This window comes from Phyllostomus discolor, chromosome 9 (genome assembly GCF_004126475.2).
Source record: "Phyllostomus discolor isolate MPI-MPIP mPhyDis1 chromosome 9, mPhyDis1.pri.v3, whole genome shotgun sequence".
In the NCBI taxonomy this organism is placed as follows: Eukaryota; Metazoa; Chordata; class Mammalia; order Chiroptera; family Phyllostomidae; genus Phyllostomus; species Phyllostomus discolor.
Genome location: NC_040911.2, coordinates 6,653,100 through 6,675,496, shown reverse-complemented (window position 1 = coordinate 6,675,496; position 22,397 = coordinate 6,653,100). Strand labels below are relative to the sequence as shown.

Genomic DNA, 22,397 nt, shown 5'->3' with positions numbered 1-22,397 from the left:
GAACTCATGTCCCCTCTTCTAGAATCTGTGTCAAGTTTATGGTGTAAGAAAATATTTTTCAAAGGAAGGCAGTTAGTACGGAAAAATCTGGTGTCAGATGAAAGCCCCAATGGGGGATTAACACTTATGCAGAGGCACCAGATAAGAAGAGGAAACTCTGTGGAAAATTTGAGGAAAAGTACAACTGACAACACCTTTAAATAAGTGGCCGCCCAATTTGTTCCTTTGTGATGCAATGTGCTTTGATTAAAAGGAGCCAGTTCATTGAATATGCTGCAGGGCCTGGTGGTTTTGTGATTCCTGATCGCTATCCATCTCCTGTAGGAGAAAGGCCCAGGCGACCAGTGAGCAGCCTACAAGGGGTGGCTGTGTTCGGAGTCATGTGGGTGCCGACCGGGGTTACAGCATTCACTTTTCTCACGCGCATCGACTGTGCACCGAACAGGTGCTCTGTCTTGATGTTCCTGTCAGTCTTTGTCGACCTGAAGCTTCTAGCCCAGAACAATTGCAGCGAAGGTCCCATTCCGGAAGCCATGTTATTATACAAAGCAGGACAAATGTACAGTTATAGATTATAGGATATTAGAACCCTGGCTGGTGTAGCTCAGTGGCTTGACAGTTGGCCTGTGAACCAGCAGGTCGCTGGTGGGATTCCCAGTTAGGGCACATGCCTGGGTTGCAGGCCAGGTCCCCAGTAGAGGGCGTGCATGATACTAGAAAAAAAAAATGAGGCTTTTAACACAGAGGGGAAAAATCATGTGAAAGGTCTCAATGATGAAGCCAAGGTTTAGTGTCTGGATACCCAAAGAACGGTGGTGCCCCATATGGAGAAGCACATAGTACGAAATCCTAGGTGCCGTCTGAGAGGAGATGAGCTGGTCTGTCTAAGCATTCAGTGGTGATTGACAGCTGAGTGGGAACGGACCATGAAAGGACCATCTAAGCAGGGCTGGAGCTGGGGATGTTTGGGGGCTGTGATACAATTTTTAAAAGGAGGCATTGTTAAGCACAGAACCCAGAAGCATGGTATCTGCAACTTTGAACAGAAGCTCAAAAAAATGTCTGCTGTCAGCATTATTAGCATATAATTCAGTTTAAATACTAACTAGATGAGAGGGAAAATGTAAGCTAAACGTGCAGGAGGGGGAGAGGCTGAGTGAGCAAGGAAGCAGAGGGGCGAACTAGAGCAACGCGATGCTCACACAACAGGTACCGGAAGGCTCCCTGGTAAGGGCGGATAAGAGCAGCAGGGCGAATTTCATCGGCGGCATGAGAAAGAAATAACGTGTCTGGCAATGATCTGCTCATCTTGCTAACGCCTACGACACAACACCTGGCCACCAGGTGAAATCAAGGACCGGGGCAGAGGGAGGCAGAGTGTGCTCAACTCCACGGGCTGCAGCGTGTTCTGTGTAAATGGACAGGTCCTCTTCTCCACCCGCCGAGGGGTCTCCCTCCCACCGGCGCCTACAGCACACACCTCCCGAGTTCTGTGCTAAAGAGCACATTTTCCGCGAGAAAGTGGAACTGGGGCAGTCTGAGGAAATTGAAAGGGCAAAACTATCACGCAAGAAAACTGTAAGTTCTGATTAGTTTTATGACTTCGCTTCAAGCCTCAGGAGCTCCATTGATCACGGTTTCCAGCACTGCTCGGGGAGGGGAGGAGGGGAAAGCGCCTCCAAAAATTCTCACAACTCTCCCTCAGCTCCGAGCTTTCAGATGCAAATACCTCGCTGAGAAACGTAGGGGCTGCGGCCCCTCCCACTTTCCCTAGCTCCTCCGAATTTTCCTGCGACGGACTCCATCTGTACGGATTTGTCTGGAGGGCGCTGGAGGGGGGGTGGGGGGGCGCGCGTGTGCACGCGCGCGTGTGTGCACGCGTAGCGGGCGGAGCGGATACCTTTCCTACAGCCCTCGCAGGGTCTCCGGTAGGTGCCCAAGTCTCAGTGGCTCCCCGGCTGGTCGCGCTCGGCGCCGACTGTAGGCGGCTGCCTCGGAGCACCTTCAAGGGCTCAGCTCCCTCCAGCCCCCGCGTCCTCCTTCCTGGGCCCGGACGCGCGCTCCCGTTGCTCCGGACCTGGTGTCCTAGTCGCCCAGGGGAGCTGGCGTGATCCCTCGTAGCAAGCGAAGGCAGCCAGCCCGGGGAGCCGGCAGCCGGGACAGGGGCCCAGCGCCCCACTCCCCACATCCCACGGAGAAGGCTGTGATTGGAGCAGACGCCCGCATCCGACCGGGCACAGCGGGTGCCCGGCCGGCACCGCCAGTGTGTCCGGCGCGCGGAGCTGCGCGCACTGGGTCCCGGAGCGCCCGCGGGCGCCCCGCCGCTGAGCGCGCGCCCTTTCGGATGCCCACGCCTGGGTGGCCGGCCCCGGACGACGCGGGGAGGGCAGTAAGGCCCCAGGTAAGTGTGACTGGCTGCGGGGGGCTGGGACGGCGCTGCTGGGCAGAAGCGCGTTGTGCGCATTTGGAAGCTGGACTCAGCATTGAGAGGGAAGCGTGCTGGAGGATCGCGTGGAGTTTCCCTGGTGTCCCCAAGTTACTGCTGCGTGGCCGCGGGACTTGCTCAGCCAGGCAGGACGGGTGTGTGAACCAAGCCGAGGGTGCTCGGCCGGAGAGCAGGTGCTGGGCGACACCAAGTGCGACAGGAGTTCACGAGTTCAGGGTGAGCGCAGACTCCAGCGCGCTCCAGACGAAGCAGTAAACACGGTCTGGACCACTCTCTTCCAGGAGGAACACTGGTGGGTCCCCCTTGACCTGGGGTGGATGGGATCGAAAGTCTGCGCCGGCGGGGCCGCGAGGCTCTGCAGAAGCGGTCTGAGGCTGGAAGGGGGTGTGCGTCTGCGTGGGCGGGGGTCCTTGCGCCACCCTCGCTAGACTCCTCTTACCGTCTGCGAAGGTGGGACGCATCTCAGGGTGCTTTGCTGTCGCTGTAATTAGTATTCTGCTGCTACCGTGCGCCCGCAGGGCGTCCGGCTTCCTCTCCGCTGCTCCTTGGGGGTGCGCTGGGGGATAGGGCGCCCTGCTGCTCGGAATGCAAGGTGGACTTCCTCGTGGGTGCACCTGGTGCACGAGGCTGCTTGCTGGTATTCGACCTCCCTACGTGGATGAATGCAAAAGGGCCTGCTGTCTGTATGGACCGCACGTTTTAGATTGCTCACCTTAAGGATTCCGTAGATACCATCTCGGTGAGTAAGGATTGGCAAGGAGTTCACCCAGCTGTGGGCAAATGGGGACCTGTAAAGAAATCATCGATGATTGGGTGTCTCAAAGCTTTGGAGTCCTGCAGATTGGAGCTTGAGCATACTGAAAACGCCTTTTATTTTGCAAGAAATATCTTCTCTCTATTAGATCATTTATTAAATGAGGTCTTTAAATTAGATGCACCTGTCATATTCGCTGGAAACAGACAGATGTTCAGATCAGTTTTAATGTAGAAGGCACGTAAACAGAACTTTAGGGGGGAACAGAAAAATGTAAATAACATGAGAATACTTGGCTCTTGCTAAGTGACAGGTTTGCCTTTTAATGATCAAGTTAACATCACACACACACACTCGTGCACGCGCGTGCACGCACACAAAACTGTGTATTTTAAAAGAGTTTAGGGGCAGTAGCATCCCTACCCCCTTCTTTTTTTGAAGGAAAGTTTTCTCTGCTATACTTATGAAGACAGGTTATTGGGGGGGGGGTGCAGGGGAACCAAGGAAGAAAGTAATTTACATTGCAAGCTTTCAGTAACTCTCCAAAAATTTCTTCTTTCTCAAAGAACTAGTTAGACTTTATGTTTACCCAAGCTCTTTTCTCGTTATGTATCTAAAGGGGAAATGCATGAAGAATGCTCTTCCTTCTTGTTAGGGCTACTTGGAACAGTGTGAACTAAAATTGAAAAGCATTGAGGCAGGTAGTCAAGCTGGCAACTTTGAGGAAATCTTACTCCCGGGTGAGTGTGTTCATTAAGGACTGGAGTGTCCGAAGCATTTAGGTGGCATCCCACAATCATCATCCTATCCGGTGAGGATAGTTCAAAGTCCGTGAAAAGAAAAATAAAGGGAACACTAATCAGTAGGGCAGAACAGTACCCTGCTCAAAACTACTGAGGTCTGCAGCTTTAATAAAAGGGCATTGTACACAGTGGGAGATAGTATTGTGATTAAGGTTGCGGTGGGTCTTCGGTATTGTGTGAACAGTCAGCTGACCGACTCACGACTCTCCTTAAGTCTCCTGCTATTGATTTCATACCACAGAGCTTGCCCCTTCGTGATGCAAGTGTAAGTGTAGAGCGTCTGTGGGGCTGCAGTGTACCCTTGAACTCGCTCTGGGTTTTCGTGTCCAATGCAGAAGAGAGGACAGGGAGCGTGCCGAGCTGGCCGCCTCTCAGCCTTCCCGGGTCTAAAAATCAACCCCTCTGTCTCCTCACTCTCGGTGTCTTTGCTGGTCTCCCTAGCAGTCGGCGCATGACGATGTTTGCTTGTTTGTTTTGAGGGCAAAGCTGAGAGCAACTTCTCAGCATGTAGACTGCTGTGAGGAAGTGTGCCCAAATACTTTTGGCCTCATATATATATATTTTTAGAAATCTTTTCTCAAGTACTGAGCCCATGAATTGTTGCGTGTTGTGAATACGCGTGCCTGAGTGGTTGTCACCTTCCTGGATTTCTGCAAGGTTTTGCGTGTATTGCATTGCTCGTTGGCATCACATCATGGTTCTCTCTCACACACAGGGAAAGGGTTTTACTTGCTTGGGAGGCTGGAAAAAGTCTCCGCTTAAATCGGGAGCTGCAGAAACTTCTGAAATGACTCACGCGTGCGTTAGCTGATGGCAAAGTGACTCCCTGGTGTGAGGGAATCAGCTGCGTTTGAATGGGGTGAAGCGGGGGAGCTGAGGACAAGGGAGGAGGACATGTGACCAGAGTCCTGTGTGTGACCGGCTGAGCCTCTGACGGGCAGAGCCGGGCTGGCTGGAACCAGCAGTCCTCGAGTGCCTCCTCTGGGGAGCTGTGGGCTCTGCAGAAAGGTACCCTGGCCAGCGCAGATCCCCCTGGTCCTTCCGCAGGAATCCTCCCTGACAGACGATCTGTTGTGCAAATGAGCATGCAGGCATCTGTCCGTGTGTGCTCATTTCGGATTGTATAGTACAGACTTGCATTCTGGTAGAATTTCCTTTTGGCTTTATTGAAGCATGGTGCCTCTTATCGAAGTCACATAAATCATACCTGGCGCAACGTAAATGCGAAGGTAAATTAAAAATTAACATTGATACAGCTCAGGTAGGTTGTTGACGCATAACGGAAAACCCTTGAAATATAATTTTGCCACTTGGTTATTATGTAAATAGCTCAGAAGGACTATGCTTTATCATGTTGGTTTCTTTTTAATTCATACATACAGGCTGCTTCTATCAACAGTGAACTGTAAACTATTTTTCCTCTTTCTTTTTCATTCCTCTCACTCACCACACAGGTTATGTGTGCTTAGTGGAGACTGACTCTGTGATCCACGTGCAGAAGTTTTCACGCCGTGCCTGAGAACGCCAGGCACACGCCAGGCTGTGTGATTCATTCCCAGGACCCCTGCCCGACTGTGTAGGCCGGTTCATGGCAGGAGGCTGCGGTCTGTGGCTGCAATGTTACCTGACCCAGGGAGCTAATGGATTGGATCACAGTCTCTTTATGGGAGAAGTCACATATCCCAGAGGGCCCCAGCTTCGCTAATTAAAATGTAAACACACACGCGCACACACACACACACACACACACACATATACCTTTTACATACAAAAGAAGAGGGCTGTTTCATAATATTAAAATTACTGAAGTTCATGCTAAACTTTTAATGGTATACAGATGAAACAATTTTAACGGTAGTATATTTCTACAACAGAAGCTGCAGATGGCAATATTAAATCTGGAATGATTACAATGGACACATTAGGAGCAGATAGTCATCTGAAGATACAAGATTTTCAGCAATGACCAAATAGTTATATACATACATGCTTACATTCTGAGATATTTTCCCGAGTTGGTACCCTATGTCGAAAATGTTCCATGGGCCATTGTTCAAGTTTCAGTGGAAACAGTTTACTGTTCTTGTGCCACGGTAGAGCAGGAAGTTACTTTTTGGTCACTGCGCCTGTTTCAAAGTGGGGGAGGCACTGTAAAGTTGGGCCCTGCTCACCCCCTTTTTTATGTTATATGTAGACTTAAAATCCTAAAGAACAGAGCCTTTCACCCTCCTCTTATCCCTCGCCCCGCCCCCGCCCCCAGCCCTCCTGGATCGAAATCCTGATGATTTCCGACTTTGAAAATTCAAACTCAGGGTCCCATATCAATGTCAATGAGATCAACTCTGCTTTTCTTGGCTTTGGGAGAAGATGGTAAATTCCACAGATGATAAATAAAAAGCGCTTCATAATCAGAGTGAGAACCACTTGATAGACACTTGAAACTGTCCATTGCATCCAGTCGGGCGCGGCCCCATCAGTGATTGGCTCTGCAACCTCCCGTGTTTCCCTAGATGCTGCAGGTTCCCGTCTGTCCTTACTGAAGAGGACAAGACTGCCTTGGGTGTTTCTAACGTGTGTCCCGGTCCATCTCTGCTATTCACCTGTGGTTCTGCCACGTGAGGGATCTTCCGTCACGGGGAGCTTTGCCTTTGGGATCTTCTTTGTGGTTTTCCTCTGACACGCACCCTCAGGGGAACCAAGCGATTACGCTCTTCCATGCTGAGTGACATCTGGATCCCGCAGGTACTGCCGTTGGTAACTCGGCTCGTGGATGGTGGTCGGAAACAGCGTGGCCGCAGCTCGTAAAACACTTCTTGTCCTGGGCTAGGTTCCCTCGCTTGGGGGTCGTGGTTCTCTACTCCCTCACAAATGAGAGCATCTGGGAACAGAGCTTCTGCCCTTTCTGCGTTTCCCCAAACACATGCCCGTTCGGTGGATCTGCTGGAGACCTAAGTAAAAGTAACAACAGACACTGTCCTTGTTACAGAACAGCGCTCTGACTTCCCGGGCAGAGACAAATCACAGTCAGGACGTCACTGGTGATGGGTGGAGACTGTCCTGGGGAAAGCAAGGGCAAGAGCAGGCCATTAAAGGAGACCTTGGATGACTCAGGAGGCAGTCTTGACATTGACTTTAAATAACTCCATGTAATAACCTAAGGAATGTCCAAAAGAGAAGAGGCTTTGCTTCCCTTGCCAGACACGAGAACTCGTAAGTGGGAGCTGTTCTAAAGCGACGGTGAATCTTTGGAGTGCCCTCTGGTCACGGCCGCGAGTGGTGTCGTTCCCACTTCTAAGTGTGTCTGTTGTTCACCCTTCCTAAGGCCTCATTGGCAATGTGTTGCTTTTCAACATGCAGTCCAGCGTGAAGACAATCATGGAAATGACATTTTCCTTCCCAGTAGAGAAGAGCAGGATTCCCCCCCCCCCATTTTCTTATTGTTACGTCTGTGATACCTGGTGCGACTATGTTTTATAGGTCAGCCAGCAAACATCAGAGGGAACATCAGTTAGATTCTGGAGGTGTTTGACAGTCATCCATCGTGGATGGATGGATATATGTGTGTGTATATATATATTTTTTTATCCTCATAGATTACTTTCTGTGAAGCCCACTGACAGTCCTCAAATATTATTTCTAACATTGGTTTTCTTAGAAAATGTGAATTACTGAATTTATTTGGGGGCTACCATGTCTCATCTAACTGTGAGCTATACTCATCTCTAAGAGAAAGGTGCAACTTCCTTAAGTCAGTACGACCACCAGGGAATAAACTGTGTTAGTGTTGAAATAGACACCAAGTTCAGTTCAAAACAGTTAGACCCGCTCCCGATGCTAACTTTAGGCATGAAGCCTGAGCAGCTGTTCCTTGCCCATAATTTAGGGGAACTGTGATGGTACAAGAGCTTTAACGGAGGTGAAATGAAGCGCTGGCTATTTACACTGGACCGCAAGAACACCTCCCAGTTTAAGTGCCACAAAAGCTAGAATAGTAATATATTTTATTTGAATGGAATTGATAGCCATAGTATATAGCTAAAGTTATTTCTAGAAGGCAAATAGCCCTGGCTACTTCTTAAAAAGCAGTTTAGCATATCCAAAGTAATTGGTAATTAGGGATGTGTTTACCTATGCTCCTCTTCTGGTCACATATGAACTTAAGTGGCTCGGCTGAATCTGATACATTTTATGCTGCTTGTCATGGTTTTAGCCTGTTGCCTTTAACTGCAGTGGGGCAGGATCCAGAAGACTTGTGCTTTTACTAATTAACGACTGGTATGCTGATTCTTAAGTAAATGTTTTTGTTACTATGGAACTTTTAGTCATTGTTTTTAGGCACGAACAAAACATTTGATTAAGTATGTGATAGTGATTTGATCTGATGTTTAGAAGTAGTTTCACCGAGTTAAGTGGAGCAGAGAATCCAAGAAAATTGTATGATAATGAATTCATTTTGGTAAAATAACATTAGCTATTAAGGTTAAATGAATAATAAACTATCTACTTGGAAATAAGTGTGAGCACTTAGTTGCACAAAAACAGTTGGAACAGGAGGCAGCGCGATGAAGTGGTTTCGGGTCAAATAAATGATTTTAATTTAGTGAATACTGCTCCACTGATTCTCGCCCTCTTCCCTTCCCCCCGCCCCCCTTTACTGCAATCATTTCCTGTTTCCTTTGTGAGGTGTCATTGTGTGTTCTCTGGGTTAAGGTGTGCTGTGCTGATTGCAGTCTTACTCGTGCTGATTTTCATGTATGTTTTTGTTTGGGAAAGATTAAATGGTATCAATGAAAAAAATAGCTTTTAGCTTTAAAACATCAGAGCAGAAACAGCACCTTCTAAGTCCTACTCAGATGAGTTCTTTGACTTGGGGTCCCTAGTCCTCCAGCCCCCCCCCCCCAGCACTCCTCCAAACCCCCGTCGTCGGCTGCGGTTCCGCTCTCCTCTCCTCACATACAGCCTGTCCCGGGTTTCCTCCTCCAAGTTCTAATGTGGACATTTGTCACCGTCGAGATACGGACACTGATGTGTCCAAGGTGCCTGAACTGCATGCCACACGTCTGTTCTTTGCACTTTCGTTCTGAGCTAGGAACAGTGCCCAGGTCCGCTCTCCAGACCTGGATAGCAGAAGGTCACCCTCCTGAGCTATCTCACTGAAGACCAGAGGACACGCCAGACAGATTGGGGGCAGCTCGTGTCTGCTGGGACTTGCCCCTTGTTGGCGCCTGTGTAGGACATAGGGGAGGCAGAAGAAAGGGAGAGGATACACGATAGGCAAGTCCAAGATGGAAGGATGCAGGTGTTCCCCTTGGGGCTCAGATTTGTGAGGTGATATTTAACCCACTGCAGAAAAAGTCAACAATTGGGATTGACTGTGTGCTCAAGTTCATTGCCATATAAAACATTATTGGGGTACCTTTATATGTGTTAACATCTGTGGGAAGGGAGCAAGTCTGCTTGGAGGGTTACATAATAGGAAATCTCAAGTTCAAGTTGTGGTTCCTTATGTTTGATGACCAGGGATAACTGGAGGTAAATGGTTCTTTTCCACTGCGGTGGCTTTCTTAAGTCTCTCTGCCTTTCATCTTTAATTAGTCACAAGGCACATGTTTTCACAGCTTAAAAAAGCCAGCAAAATTAATTCTATATAATGGTCCAAAGCATAAAAGTAAGACCTGTAAAAAACAGAGTTTAAAGATAATTGAGGTTACTTCCCTCCTTCGCAGATGTTGAAAACTAACCCCCAGAGAATTCAAGGTCCCACAGAAAGTGGGGTCTTCAGGACCAAGGGCCAGTGCGCCTCCTCCTGGTCCAGATTATCTTTGTTTCTTTCTTATCAGCGAACATCCTGAGTGAACTGGGGCGAGTCTCTCCAATTCTGACACCAGTCTTTGACTCATGAAAAATACAGAGGACCTGCTTTCAGGAAATTGCTTTCCTATTACACTCTTTTTGAAAAAAAGTATTTTGGTGCCATTGTGTGTACCCATCTCGATTTGTTTGGCTCAAGATTCAGAAAGTTCTCTGGCGCAGACCAGAACTCTCAAGGCTGTTTACAAACACCTCTTCACAAACCCATGTTAATAGAACTCGCATCAAACTGAAAAAAATATCGTGATAATAACAACCCCAACAGCTGTTCGTTTTAGTGTCTGTATTGTGCCAGGAACTGTCCTGAACGCTCCCTGACTCCCTGGTTCAATCCCATTAGGAAGTAGGTGCCATTCCAGCCATTGTTGGATAAGTGAGAAGCTTGAGGCTTTGTCTTTGCAAAGTACCTTCTTAGAATGTGAGTCATTAGCCCAGGATGTAGAGCTGAGACAAGAAGACTCAGAAGTTGTCTTTAGCGGATGCATTCCCCAGTCCTTACCCGTGCACAGTTATCACAACTCCCCGAAGTTTGACTTCTCAAAGTGCATTCCCTACTTAGTTTTCTAGAAGTTGGGGACATTTTCATACTGAAGCAATGCTATCAAGTTCACTTAATGCATAAAGTAGTCCAAATAGTATCATTTAGCTATATCACATTAAAAAAATTGTCTCCAGGATCGAAGTATTTTTTGTCCTTGTTTTTATGAGAAAATTCATTCTCTCTTGCAGGAGGAGGGGGTTGACACAGGAAATGTTCTTTGGCCTCAGGTGTCCCATGGTAGGCTCCATCCTGTCACCACGAGGGTAACGCAACCCTCCTTGTCCTCAGGAACCTCGGTGGCCACTAGCATGGGGAAGGCCATGTAACTGCTCCTCGCCATGCTGAGGACCATTGCTACGGAAGGCCACTCCCCCGAGCTCCCGACTGTAATTCCTGGCTCCTCATAGACCGTCACATACACCAGTGCACCATTGCCCAGTTTAAGCACCCACTTATCTTCTTTAATTATAGGGAACCTGTCTCAGGGGGGTTAGTTAGCTCAGATGTCCCTACCATGAACTTTGAACCTCAGTGAGGGGCCGTCATTGGGATACCAGTACCTGACCCCAAGTCACTCTTGTTTATGATTCTTAGTCTGGAATAAGACCTTCTAGAATGGTTTCTAAAGAGACCGATTTCATTGCCACTCGTCAGATGGGAGACTTGGATGTGGCAGGGTGTGTTTGGTGCCCCCATCACGGTTTACTCATTCTGGCAGCTCTCGGCATACGTCAACAAGTGGCTGTCTATTTTGCAGGTAGCTGGAGTCTGCAGTGTCCTATGGAATTTCAAAACTTTATAGAGATATTTTCACACAAATAGGTTCACTCGAGTAGAGCTCAAAGTCAGTACAGCCTATTGTGTTTCTTCCATTGTGTGGGCTATTCCAACGTATTTAATAAATTTCACCTTTCTTCTACTTAAATGGCATTTTCTATAAGCAATTTGACAGTCAGACACTGTCCTAGTAACAGACACTCCTGGTACAGGAGAGACAGGTGGAAAAGCTTATAAAAAAGGTGAAAAGCTTATAATATAAAAATAGTGTATTTTCTGCTTTGACAGGGAGCTATCATTTCAAGCTGTTCTTAAAATTGTATTTTTCTCCTCTCTCAAAAATAATAAGCACATGTTCGTCTTTCACTCTAATTATCCTATTGTTGATTTATTTATAGTTAGTCAAATGAATGTATAAACCAAAATACAGCACAGTGATTTAAACGAACAGTTTGTCATAAATCCTCACTCCTCTGTGTTTTGGGGTGTGTTTGGAAGTTTGTTTTGTAACTGATTTTATATCTCTTACATAATCAGAATTCTGTAACTGAAATAAGGAGACCTTAGAATGAGGATAAAAGGTTTTATTTTTTCTTTTCTGTGCTGCCGCTACCGCACCTCCTGGGTGCTTGCCAACAATGAATGGGGCTCACGAATGTGGCTGAGTTTCCTCACCCCGCTCGGGGCCGTATAATTCCATCCCGTTACTGTGCCGGGGGGAAGGGCCTACTACGCACGAGCCGAGCCAGGAGATGCCCAGTAAACACCGGAGCAGTCACAGATCACTGCAGTGAAAGAGCATCCCCTGCCCCGCTGCGCAGCATCCGTGACGAGAAGTTTGAAGGGGTAGGCAGGGGAGGCCACTGGGCGTTTTAGCTGAGCACAGTCAAATCGGAGCACATCAAAACAGCTGGGGTCAGTGACTCAGAACGCATCCGCCGCTGCTGAATCACCTCATGCTTCTCTCTTTCTGCACTTTCGCAGAGGAGGGTTCAGCCAGCGCGTGTCCTTCCCGTTTGCTTAAACCCCTGCTTTGAGCTGCATTGCTTCCATAGTCTAATACCAACCCACGAAACTGCCTGCGCTGTAAAAAAATTATATAAGTCAAGGCTAGCATGAAGATGATTTTTTAACTGATGTTGCTCCATTTGTGTCCAATAAACCATATGCTCCAATAGGCTGCCCTAGAAGAAACGATGTTTTAAGGTTGCTTTATGGGATGAGAATAATTTTGCAACAGCACGATGTATACAACTTATAGGCAGGGCAACAGCGAGTGCAAATTTCCATCTACGTTCATAATTTTGGTTTTCGTGCTTATACCAATAATGGCACCTTGGGAATGTGGGTATGGAGTTGGTAAATGGCAGCTCCAAGCTGTGCGTCTTGGTCTCTGACACCAGTCCGTCTTTGTCCCGACAGGAACCGCTTGCACCATTCTTGGGCGGAGGCTGCTCAGCCACGGTGAACCCCGCCAGTGGAACCCTCTACAGATTATCATCTCTGGACTCCCAGCTGACACCCTGCCGGGGGCAAGAGCTGCCAGGCCCGCTGGAACTGTGCCTTCTCTGTTGTCAAGGTTTTCTTCTTACACAGGAAAAAGAAAGAAAAAAAAAAGATGAAGTTGGGCAAAGGGGAGTTCTGCCACTTCCTGCCGCTCATCGCTCTCTTCCTGTGCTTCTCTGGGATGAGCCAAGCGGAGCTGCCGAGGTCCAGGTCGAAGCCCTATTTCCCATCGGGGAGGCCCCGGACCAAGCGCAGCTGGGTGTGGAACCAGTTCTTTGTGCTGGAGGAGTACATGGGGTCGGACCCTCTCTACGTGGGAAAGGTAGGGCGCACGGCCTTTCGAAGTCACAGATGATCACGGGGCCTGTCTGTGGTTGGATGGAGAGGTGCTGGTTTTTGCTTTGGGGATGGAACACACGTACCGCTCACCCCTGGGAACTAGTGTCCGAGGCTGTTGGCCTTGGTCAGACGCTCTGAGATTGTAAGACAAGTATTACTCATACAGTGAAGACATAACCTGGGAGCCACGCTGCACCCTGAAACAGGTGGGGGTTCCACAGGTGCCTCATCGTCCTTGATGGTGGCATGCCCAGCATTTCTAAAATTAGAGCAGGGATATTCACTAGTACATGAAGAGCTGTGGGTGTGTATAGCCGGCTGATTTCACTGCTTTGGGGGCGGTACTGTGTAAATGACGCCCATACTAACTTTATGCTCTACTGCCTTTCTGGATACTTGCGGTTTAAAAACTGCGAAGTGAGATGACTAAGCCTATTGTCTTCAAATTATGAGCAATTCAAACTTATCTTTGGTAGCAGTGGTCTGGTTTTGATGATGTTTTAAAATCTGCTTTTTGAAATGGCCGTTGGGCGAACAATGAATGTGAACAGAAGTCAGTTAGAAGCCACACTGGACCCATGGGGGGCTGTTCATGGTGCATTTGTTTGGTGGCCAAGTGGTCGCCAAACTGAGCTTTCTTTTCTGTGGCTATCTTCTGTCCGGCCGTTTGGGCGGGATTTTCACTTGAGCATGTTCTGCACCGAAGGGCACGTAGGAGGGCGTGACCTTTCCCGTAACGTGCTTGTTCGCTGGGGTCCGGTCCCCAGTGTGTTGCAGTTTTGATATGTTCATATTTGTCAAGATTTCCTACACCTCTCAATTTGGGGATGAGCATCGTTTTCTAAACAGAGCGCTCTTGACAGGAAATCTATCCATCCGCGTTTTTGCCTTTCCCGTTGTCAGTGTATGTGTCCATTCCTGAAAAAAGCTGATGAATTTACCTATGGGTAGATTTTCAACTTTGAATGACGGAGGAAGAACCTTCACCGTTTATTTATCTCGTGGGTTATGTTTTCACTTGAATACACCTTCAGTAAGGGTGAAAACCTATTTTTGTTGCTGAGTGTCTGCCTAAGTCAAGGTAATCTGTATTACATTGACCATTTTCAGCGAATGCCTCTATAGTTTACAAATAATGACAGACATTTATTGTCAAGGAAAGGAGCTGAGTAAGTTCAAGGTTTCTAGGGATGTGGGTTGGGAGTTTTTTCTAGCCCAGGCATAGCGTGTTTCAGCACTGAGAAAAGATGTGTGAGCACACAGATGTTTTGTGTGCACATCTTTTTTTTTCCTTGCCATTCCACTTTTTCAGTAGGACCGTCTTATGTAGTGTCCATGTGATCAGTTTCTCAGGTTCCCTTGTTTCCTTGTAAACACAGGGAGAGTAAGCAGCCTTCTGCATTGTTGTTGACTAAGAATCTAGCTCTTAATTTCATTAATCTTTTTTTTAAATATTTTTATTTATTTATTTTTAGAGAGGGAAGGGAGGGAGATAGAGAGAGAGAGAGAGAAACATCAATGTGCGGTTGCTGGGGGTTATGGCCTGCAACCCAGGCATGTACCCTGACTGGGAATCGAACCTGCGACACTTTGGTTCGCAGCCCGCGCTCAATCCACTGAGCTACGCCAGCCAGGGCTAATTTCATTAATCTTTAATGAACATTTAACAGGTCATCGAACTTTCCTTCCATGGACAGGTTTATAATATTCAGCTGGTTCAGAAATAATTAGTGGTTATTGGTAAAATCATACTTTTGTGGGAATGTAAAATTTTCTAAAGACAACTGTTCTCATTAATTTTGTTCTAAATGGAGTTGCCTCAGTGAGGTTGACATTTTGAAGTAAACATAACTTAAAATATATTTAGAAACACCCTTCTTTTAAATTTTACAGTCTTCACACAATAATTCAAAGTGTTTGTATTTAAATAATCCCTATAAGTCAATTTAGAATTATGAAATGCATGCACCTAAGGTTACTTATATTTCACATGCACACGAAGCTACTGGGCACTCTCGTTACTGTTTTTCTAAGAAACTGTGGGTTTCCTTGATTAGCACAAGAAATATTCTGTGCTTCCCTTTTAATTAATAGCAGACAGTCACTTGGCAGATGGTATGTGACAGGAAACAAGTTTGTGTTTATGCCTTGCGTGGTGTGTATTGGGAGTTCCATGCAGAGGCTCACAGTAAAATGGTCAGGATGCAAAGAGGTTAAACAAAAAACTATTAACTGACTAAAATAGTTTTAAAAGCCCAACACTTAATTGGAGACGGAGAGAGAATTTATAGACAAGATAAACAAATGAAAGGACTCACAGGGACAGTTTGTATTTGCTGGGGGACAGGTGGCAGGGAACTGGGGTGCTTTGGGCTGTGTGTCCGAGATGACAAAATGGTACTGTTCGCCATTTCGGGTCGATCGTCTGAATGAGACTATCAGAGGTATGAGAACAATTTCGACCCCGATACATTCCCTTGTGTGTGTAGAAGAGATATATTTTCTCTTTTTCTAAGTTGAGGGAGGTAATGACTATGACCAGAAGTTTTTATAGGACAGACAGAACCAAAAATTAGAGATGGAAATGTGGATGAGAGGACAGGCAGGTCATCATGGGACAAAGGCAGGAGGCTAACCACTACTTTTCATAGACGTGTGTTTAACCTGTACCGGTTAGATGGGCACGCCCAGTCTTTCTGACAAATGGGGCTACTTAGGGCACTTGGAATGATGGCCTTGATAAACCGGATGGCCTGTTCCAATCATGTAGTGGATAAGTACTCTGTGTGTCACACTGTCTTATGTTTTATCTCTGAATCTGCCACGTCCTACCTGTTCTATGATTTTGAGTAAGCGCTTCCTCACCTCTAAAATGGGAGTAATAATATCTACGAATCAAGTCTCCTAATGAGAGTGAGTGAGATAAAAGTATTTGGGACAGACATCCAATTATTTTTAACATTCTATTTATCTATTTCACTGTATACTAATTACAAATTAACTGATTTACAGATAATCTATTGTGTTGTGTCTGAAATGGTACCTTTGTGATCCTTCAGGTGAAAGCAGGCATAGTTTTAAGAACTATGTAGTATTTAAATGTACTTTAGTTAATTAGAGGGATGGCTTGTGTTGTATATGCTTAGACATATATCATGTCTTTATATTTGTATATGATTAGACTCCGGCCAAATATAGTCAGTGGGTGAATGGTTCCATGCTCAAACGCAGGGATTTCAAACGTTAGAGAAATCATGTGTGTGTATATGAGATTGTAGACCTTTGAATTTGGAGGCCATGGCAATGGCTGATGGCCGATGAGATAAATAATTAAAATTTGGTTATTAAGAGATTGAGGATAATAAAGTCACAAGATGACTTGTGACATTATTTTAGCCAATGTACTGGGTCATTTAACATAACTCAAGACCTAAGTAGAGCAGTTTGTTGAAGGTGCCAGGAGTGCTTCTAGAACCTTCTTCAGGAGGCCCCCAAGGCATGGATTTGTGGGCTGGGTTATAATCTGACCTTTATCATTAGCATCGCACCATTTTCTTGTGATACAAGTTGAGAAACTGCTGCCTCCACAGACAAAGACTTAAGGAAAGAGTTGTTATTATTCTGATAGAATTTGTTTAAGTTGAGGTAGAATTGACATCTAACATTATATTAGTTTTCGGGGTACAACATGATGATTCAATATGTGATTAAATTGTAAAATGATCACCACAACAAGTCTACTTAGCATCCATCACCATGAATATTACAGATTTTTGTCTCGTGATGAAAACTTTTAAGATCTACTCTCCTAACAATTTTCAAATATGCAGCATGGTATGATTAACTATACTCATCATGCTGTATGAAGTTCTGTTTTAAAGAATAGAAGTGAGCCCTGGCCGGTGGAGCTCAGTGGATTGAGCGTGGACTGCGAACCAAAGCATCGCAGGTTCGATTCCCAGTCAGGGCACGTGCCTGGGTTGCAGGCCATGAGGTCCCAGCAACCGCACATTGATGTTTCTCTCTTTCTCTCTCTTTCTCCCTCCCTTCCTGCTCTAAAAATAAATAAGTAAAATCTTTAAAAAAAGAATAGAAGTGCACTTTCCCCTGAGAATGTTTGATGATTACCAGCATGCCTGTTTCCCTGTCCTTTTGCAGGGAGACTGAGTGGAGTCCTCTCTCATCTGCCTGTGGCTGCATCAGCTGCACTGGCTATGAGTGCACTTAGGCGCCGCCAGCTCACAGCCATCTCACGGAATGGCTCTGCACTTTTCTAAGTCCAGTCTTTTCCTCACCTTGGCATTTCTCACTTAACGCGCCCCAACCATCTGACACAAAAATTTGTCTACAGAACCACCCGGCCTGTGTTGCAGGTATTAGGAGTTTTTCATCGCTCCTAACCATAATGGGCTGCCAGGCTATCGCTGTGCTGCGGGCCATTACTCTCCCGGAAATGCCTGCTCCGTGCCTCTCCCACAGTCTGCTCCTCTAGCCATGAACATCACTCTTGGCCTTCCTGCGACTCCCCTGTCTTCCCTCCTCATTCAGGGCGGATTTATTCCACTGCCCCAGTCAGGACGAATGCATAGAAATTCAGCGTGGGATTCACTTGGCTTTCACGTTAGCTTGCACACCAAGTGTCGGTGAGCCCTGTCCGTGCATTTGATTACACCTCCACGGCGTCTCTCAGTGAGAGAGTCTCTGTCTCCTGATGCCCAGGGCTAGGCTCAGGATTCCAGGAAAGAAATGTTCATCTTGAAAGTAGGTCGTGTGAAAAAACTGAAGTAGGAATGAGATTACGTAACTGGGCAGATTTTTATTTGATGCACAAGAAGCCAACGATGCCAAGTGTTTATTACTTAGATAAGAGTATATGTGTCATGGTAAAACATACATTTTATAGATTTTGGAGTGAAGAACCAACAGGAGTCTCCTCTCAGTGTATAGATGGACCCAAAGTCGGCTCTGTCGCAGAAGAAAGCAAAGGCACTATGTTTTCCCTGCGGATGTGTAGAAAACCCATTTTCGTAATAGCCTTGTAACCAGAGTGAATTGTGGAGACCCTTGTTCTGATCGTGTTACTCTGTGATAGAAATGGAAAACTCCTGGTGGCTTCAAAGGGAATTAGGGCATGGATCCGCTCTGTGGGAAGTAAATAAGTTCAGATGTTCAGAAATACTTTTTGGCAGTTATTCTTAGCTTTTATAATACTCTATATAGCTATCAAGTATTAAATGCGTTTTCTCCACATAGAATCGACAATGTAGTTTTGGTGTCTTTGCTATTATAACGAAAAGCAAATACAGCTGATTTTGCCACTGAATTGGAGAAGCCTACCATTCATTCATTTTCGCTTCGAAGGTACCTTAGGTTAGAGGTGAAGGTTATGGCTCCTGAAGCCTGCACCAGGTGAGCCTGCATAACTAGCAGTTAAAGGAGAGGTGCTTGTAGTTAAACCCAAACACACTCAAACTAGGTCATTTGGATTGGCTCTAAATTTTGTGATTATCTGCATTGATCAAAATCATTTGAAAACACCATCTTCTTGAACTCTCCTTTGTGTTTATGTATACTAGTCACCCACTTGGTGATGGGGAAAGCAAAAAATAAAAATAAATCTATACTAGTTGTGTTTTTACTGTGTTTTTTTTTTGAGACTGTAAGTGCAAAATGAGATACAGTAAAAACGGTGGTGTGGGGCCCTTCTATGGTAAGCATGCTGTAATCGCTTGACAAGCTGTGTATGCGATGCTGGTGGATACAGAGTCATAGTCCCCAGCTGTCTCTGCAAGTCACCAAGATAAATGACAGAATTAGACAAACAGCAGGACAGCCACTGAGCCTTCGCTGGCTCGGGCGTGGATAGGCAACTACTATATTGGGAGAAATTTCATCCTAATCTGCGTGCTTCTTGTATGATTTATATTGATGATCTGTCACAGTGATTGTGACCATCGAAGAGAAACAGTAGTTTGTATAACTATGCCTGACACTGTGTCCCACAACTTCTTTTGCATGTCATCCAGCCTGTTTTTCTCCATGTTCACCCACACCCCTGTTCCCTGTCTCCTTTCTCCTCTCAGTACTTACTGAGTGCTCCCCCTGTGATAGGTGGTGTGCTGGATGGGAGAACTGAGAGAAAATGCACTCTGCTTCTTCATGAAGGTCACGGTCTGGTGGAGAAGCCGTTCAGGTAGCAGGGCGGCCAGGGCAGGCAGTAAATGCTGCAGCCCATCCGCCTCTGGGGCAGGAGGTAGGACGCAGGAGCGGATTCCTGTGTCCTGAACAACGGCTTGCTTGAGGATGCTGGCGAACCTCTGTGATTGCATAATCCCTTGATACAATCTGCACATCAAAGTGAAAAAACTGATCTTCTTAGCAAGTAGGACAGAGTATTCTAAAACTACACTGGGGGAAGCTTTATGCAGTAGAAAGATCAGTAAGTAGAAACCCTAAGTTACACTTTCAAGTTTGAACAATGTTCTAAAATAGGGGTGTCTGACTTCTTGGTGTCTCTCGGCCACACTGGAAGAAAAGTTGTCTTGGGCCACATATTCAATATATTGGGATACATAATCACAAATGCCATAATGTTTTAAGTACATTTATGACTTTTGGGGGGCCACATTCACAGCCACCCTAGGCCACAGGTAGCCTGTGGGCTGCCGGGTGGACACCCCTGCAAAACATACATTTCTGTCTTCTTCTTGGTAAAATAGAGATCCAGAGGTAAAATTTTAAAACGTTTCATTTTGAAATCATTTCGGACTTACAAATAAGTTGTACAGTATTCTTTTAAAATGCAGCCTCTCCAAATGTTAATCTTTCATGACTCCATCTACTGTTTAAACCATGAACGTGGGTATAGTGCTGATTATTATGTCAGCAGTCATACTTAGATGCTGTGTTTGCTACAATACAGTGGTTTTGCTGGGAGCAGCCAGTCTAGAATTACTTCTTGTGTCTCCTTGGTCCTTTCAGTTGGGGGTGGTTCCTCGGCCTTTCACATTGTCCTTCTTGACCAGATAGTGGACTGGCAGCACATTGCACAACCTGAGTCAGGTGATAGAGCTTTGGCAAGAATACCGCAGCAGTGTGCCCTTCCCACTGCATCTTGTTGAGAAGTAGAGGACATCGATATGACTCATCTGCAATGATGTTGACTTTGACCACCTGGGTCAGGTGATGCCTGTCAAGGTCCTCCACTGAAAAAGTGTATCTGCCCCGGCTGGCGTAGCTCAGTGGATTGAGCTCGGGCTGCGAACCAAAGCATCGCAAGTTTGATTCCCAGTCGGGGCACATGCCTGGGTTGCAGGCCACGGCCCCCAGCAACTGCACATTGATGTTTCTCTCTCTCTCTCTTTCTCCCTCCCTTCCCTCTCTAAAAATAAATAAATAAAATATTAAAAAAATAAAAAGCATATCTGAAAGTTTTAAAACCCAAACTGAAAGTATGGGTTGGAATTAACTCTAGCTCTGGTTCGAGGGGATACCCCGCACGATTCACTGAGGCCCACTGTCCATTTTCAGGTGAGGAGTGTGTTCATCTGAAACACGATCAAATTTAAATCTGTACACTGTCAACTAATGTCCATAATTTTATGTAGTAGTTGATCTTGTCTCTCAAAAATTTAACTTTCATAATTATAAATAAAATATGCTTTTGGAAAATAATAAATACAGTCAGCTAAGGTAAAAGACGTGTCTCTAGAGAATGCAGTCTAAGGTGTCACATTTTAATAAGTTAATAAGAGAGTTGGAACCTAAGCAATGAACAGAATTATATTTAGTGTTCGAAAAGATTTAGTAATGACAGTTACTCCTAATGATTTATTTAGAGCCTATAAAATTTCTGTTTCATAATCAATACTGATTAAATCTTTGAAAAGCCTTGTGAGTTAAATAGAGGCATTCTTATATTGCAGGTGAGGTAATAGATACATTTGAAAGTAAAATAAGCAGAGTTAAGGGATCATTAGAGCTATAATTTAGAAGAATTAAAAAGCAAATATGGATGATTATATCAATTGCAGAAAGTAAGTTTCTAAAAAATATGTTAAGATGTTTTATGATTATGAAAATATTTTGATTAACTGCAAAGTATTAGGTTTAGTTTCATTATTATCAAGCCCTTTTAACATTTTTTTAAGTCTCTACCTTTAAATAAGGCATGTATTCAAGAAAGAATAGATATACTTACATGGCACCTAAATCATTACATATTACTTCCGAAACTTAACAAATCTTGAAACCGACTAGAGTTAGAATAAGAAGCAATAGTGCTATTGGAGAGATTAAAATGGGATTTAGCCTGGACATAGAATATTAGAAATGTATTCTAGAACAAAAATTTTCAGGAGAGGGTGTGTAGAAAGAGTATACTATTGAGAGTCTGGAAAAAAGAAAATATTTAGGACTTTTGTCCAGTTCTTTCAAAATCTCATGCTTGCCCTGGTTGGTGTGGCTTAGTGGGTTGGAGAGTCATCCTGTAGACTGAAAGGTCACAGGTTCGATACCTGGTCATGATATATACCCAGGTTGCAGGGTCAGGGCGCATATGAGAAGGCAACAAATCCAATCGATGTTTCTCCCCCCCACCCCACAAAAGCAATGAAAAAATGCTCTTGGGTGAGGATAAAAATATCTCATCCTTTACAAATTCTGGTTTTTGGTATATGCAATATACAGTACATTTAAGGAGTTTTAACTCAAGCAAGTGTACTTTCAAGTTAAGTCGAAAGACCCTTAGCCCGTCCCAGAGGGGGTGTTTGAAACATAAAGAACCTTTCGTCACTGGCTGGCCCTGACCACAGAGCCATGTTGCGGGGTGACCTGGTGTGGGCCCTCGGAGGGTGGCCTGCATCATCGAGACAGACTCAGACGATGGCTTACCTTCCTTTTGCACCCCATGGCTTTGCACTTCAGTACGAGGGGCCGTCTGAACACACTCCAGGGAATCACAGCTGGAGGAAGGGAAATCGGTAGGAAAGTAGTCACCTTGAACTCAACCAGCCTTAGGTCTTCTCGGGCCAAGGACCTGCCCTGTCGCCGCAGAAACAGGAGAGGCCCCAAAAGCTACGTGGAAAAGCAGGACAGTGTGGTGAGGCCGTCTACATACCCAGTTAAGCTAGAATCCTCGTCTTCTGTCAGAGAAATGCAGGAGAGTAATTTCTCAGGATAGGGCTGTGTCATAGGAATGGTAATTACAGGCACCAAGATGATGAACATCCTTCCAGCAAGTTCTGTGTGTAAACAGTGCACAATTATCTGATAAGAATGCTTCCCTGAGAATGTTGACTTATCTTCTTGGTTAAAATGCTGACATGTTTTAAGGTATTTAACTGCAAACACACAATCAAG

At 45.7% G+C, this 22,397-nt stretch overlaps 1 protein-coding gene across 2 annotated transcripts in view; it reads left to right on the top strand.

Moving 5' to 3' along the window:
• The first annotated feature begins 1,903 nt into the window (after positions 1–1,903).
• Positions 1,904–22,397, top strand: part of CDH7 (cadherin 7) — a 120,825-nt gene continuing 100,331 nt past the window's right edge. The window contains exons 1-2 of one of the 2 annotated variants that reach the window (XM_036010159.1): positions 1,904–2,401; positions 12,615–13,020. In XM_036010159.1, the coding sequence (XP_035866052.1) occupies positions 12,811–13,020 (210 nt within the window). In that variant the 5' untranslated portion in view covers positions 1,904–2,401; positions 12,615–12,810. The remainder of the gene's footprint in view (positions 2,402–12,614; positions 13,021–22,397) is intronic. The other variant, XM_028524977.2, reaches the window with a different exon arrangement.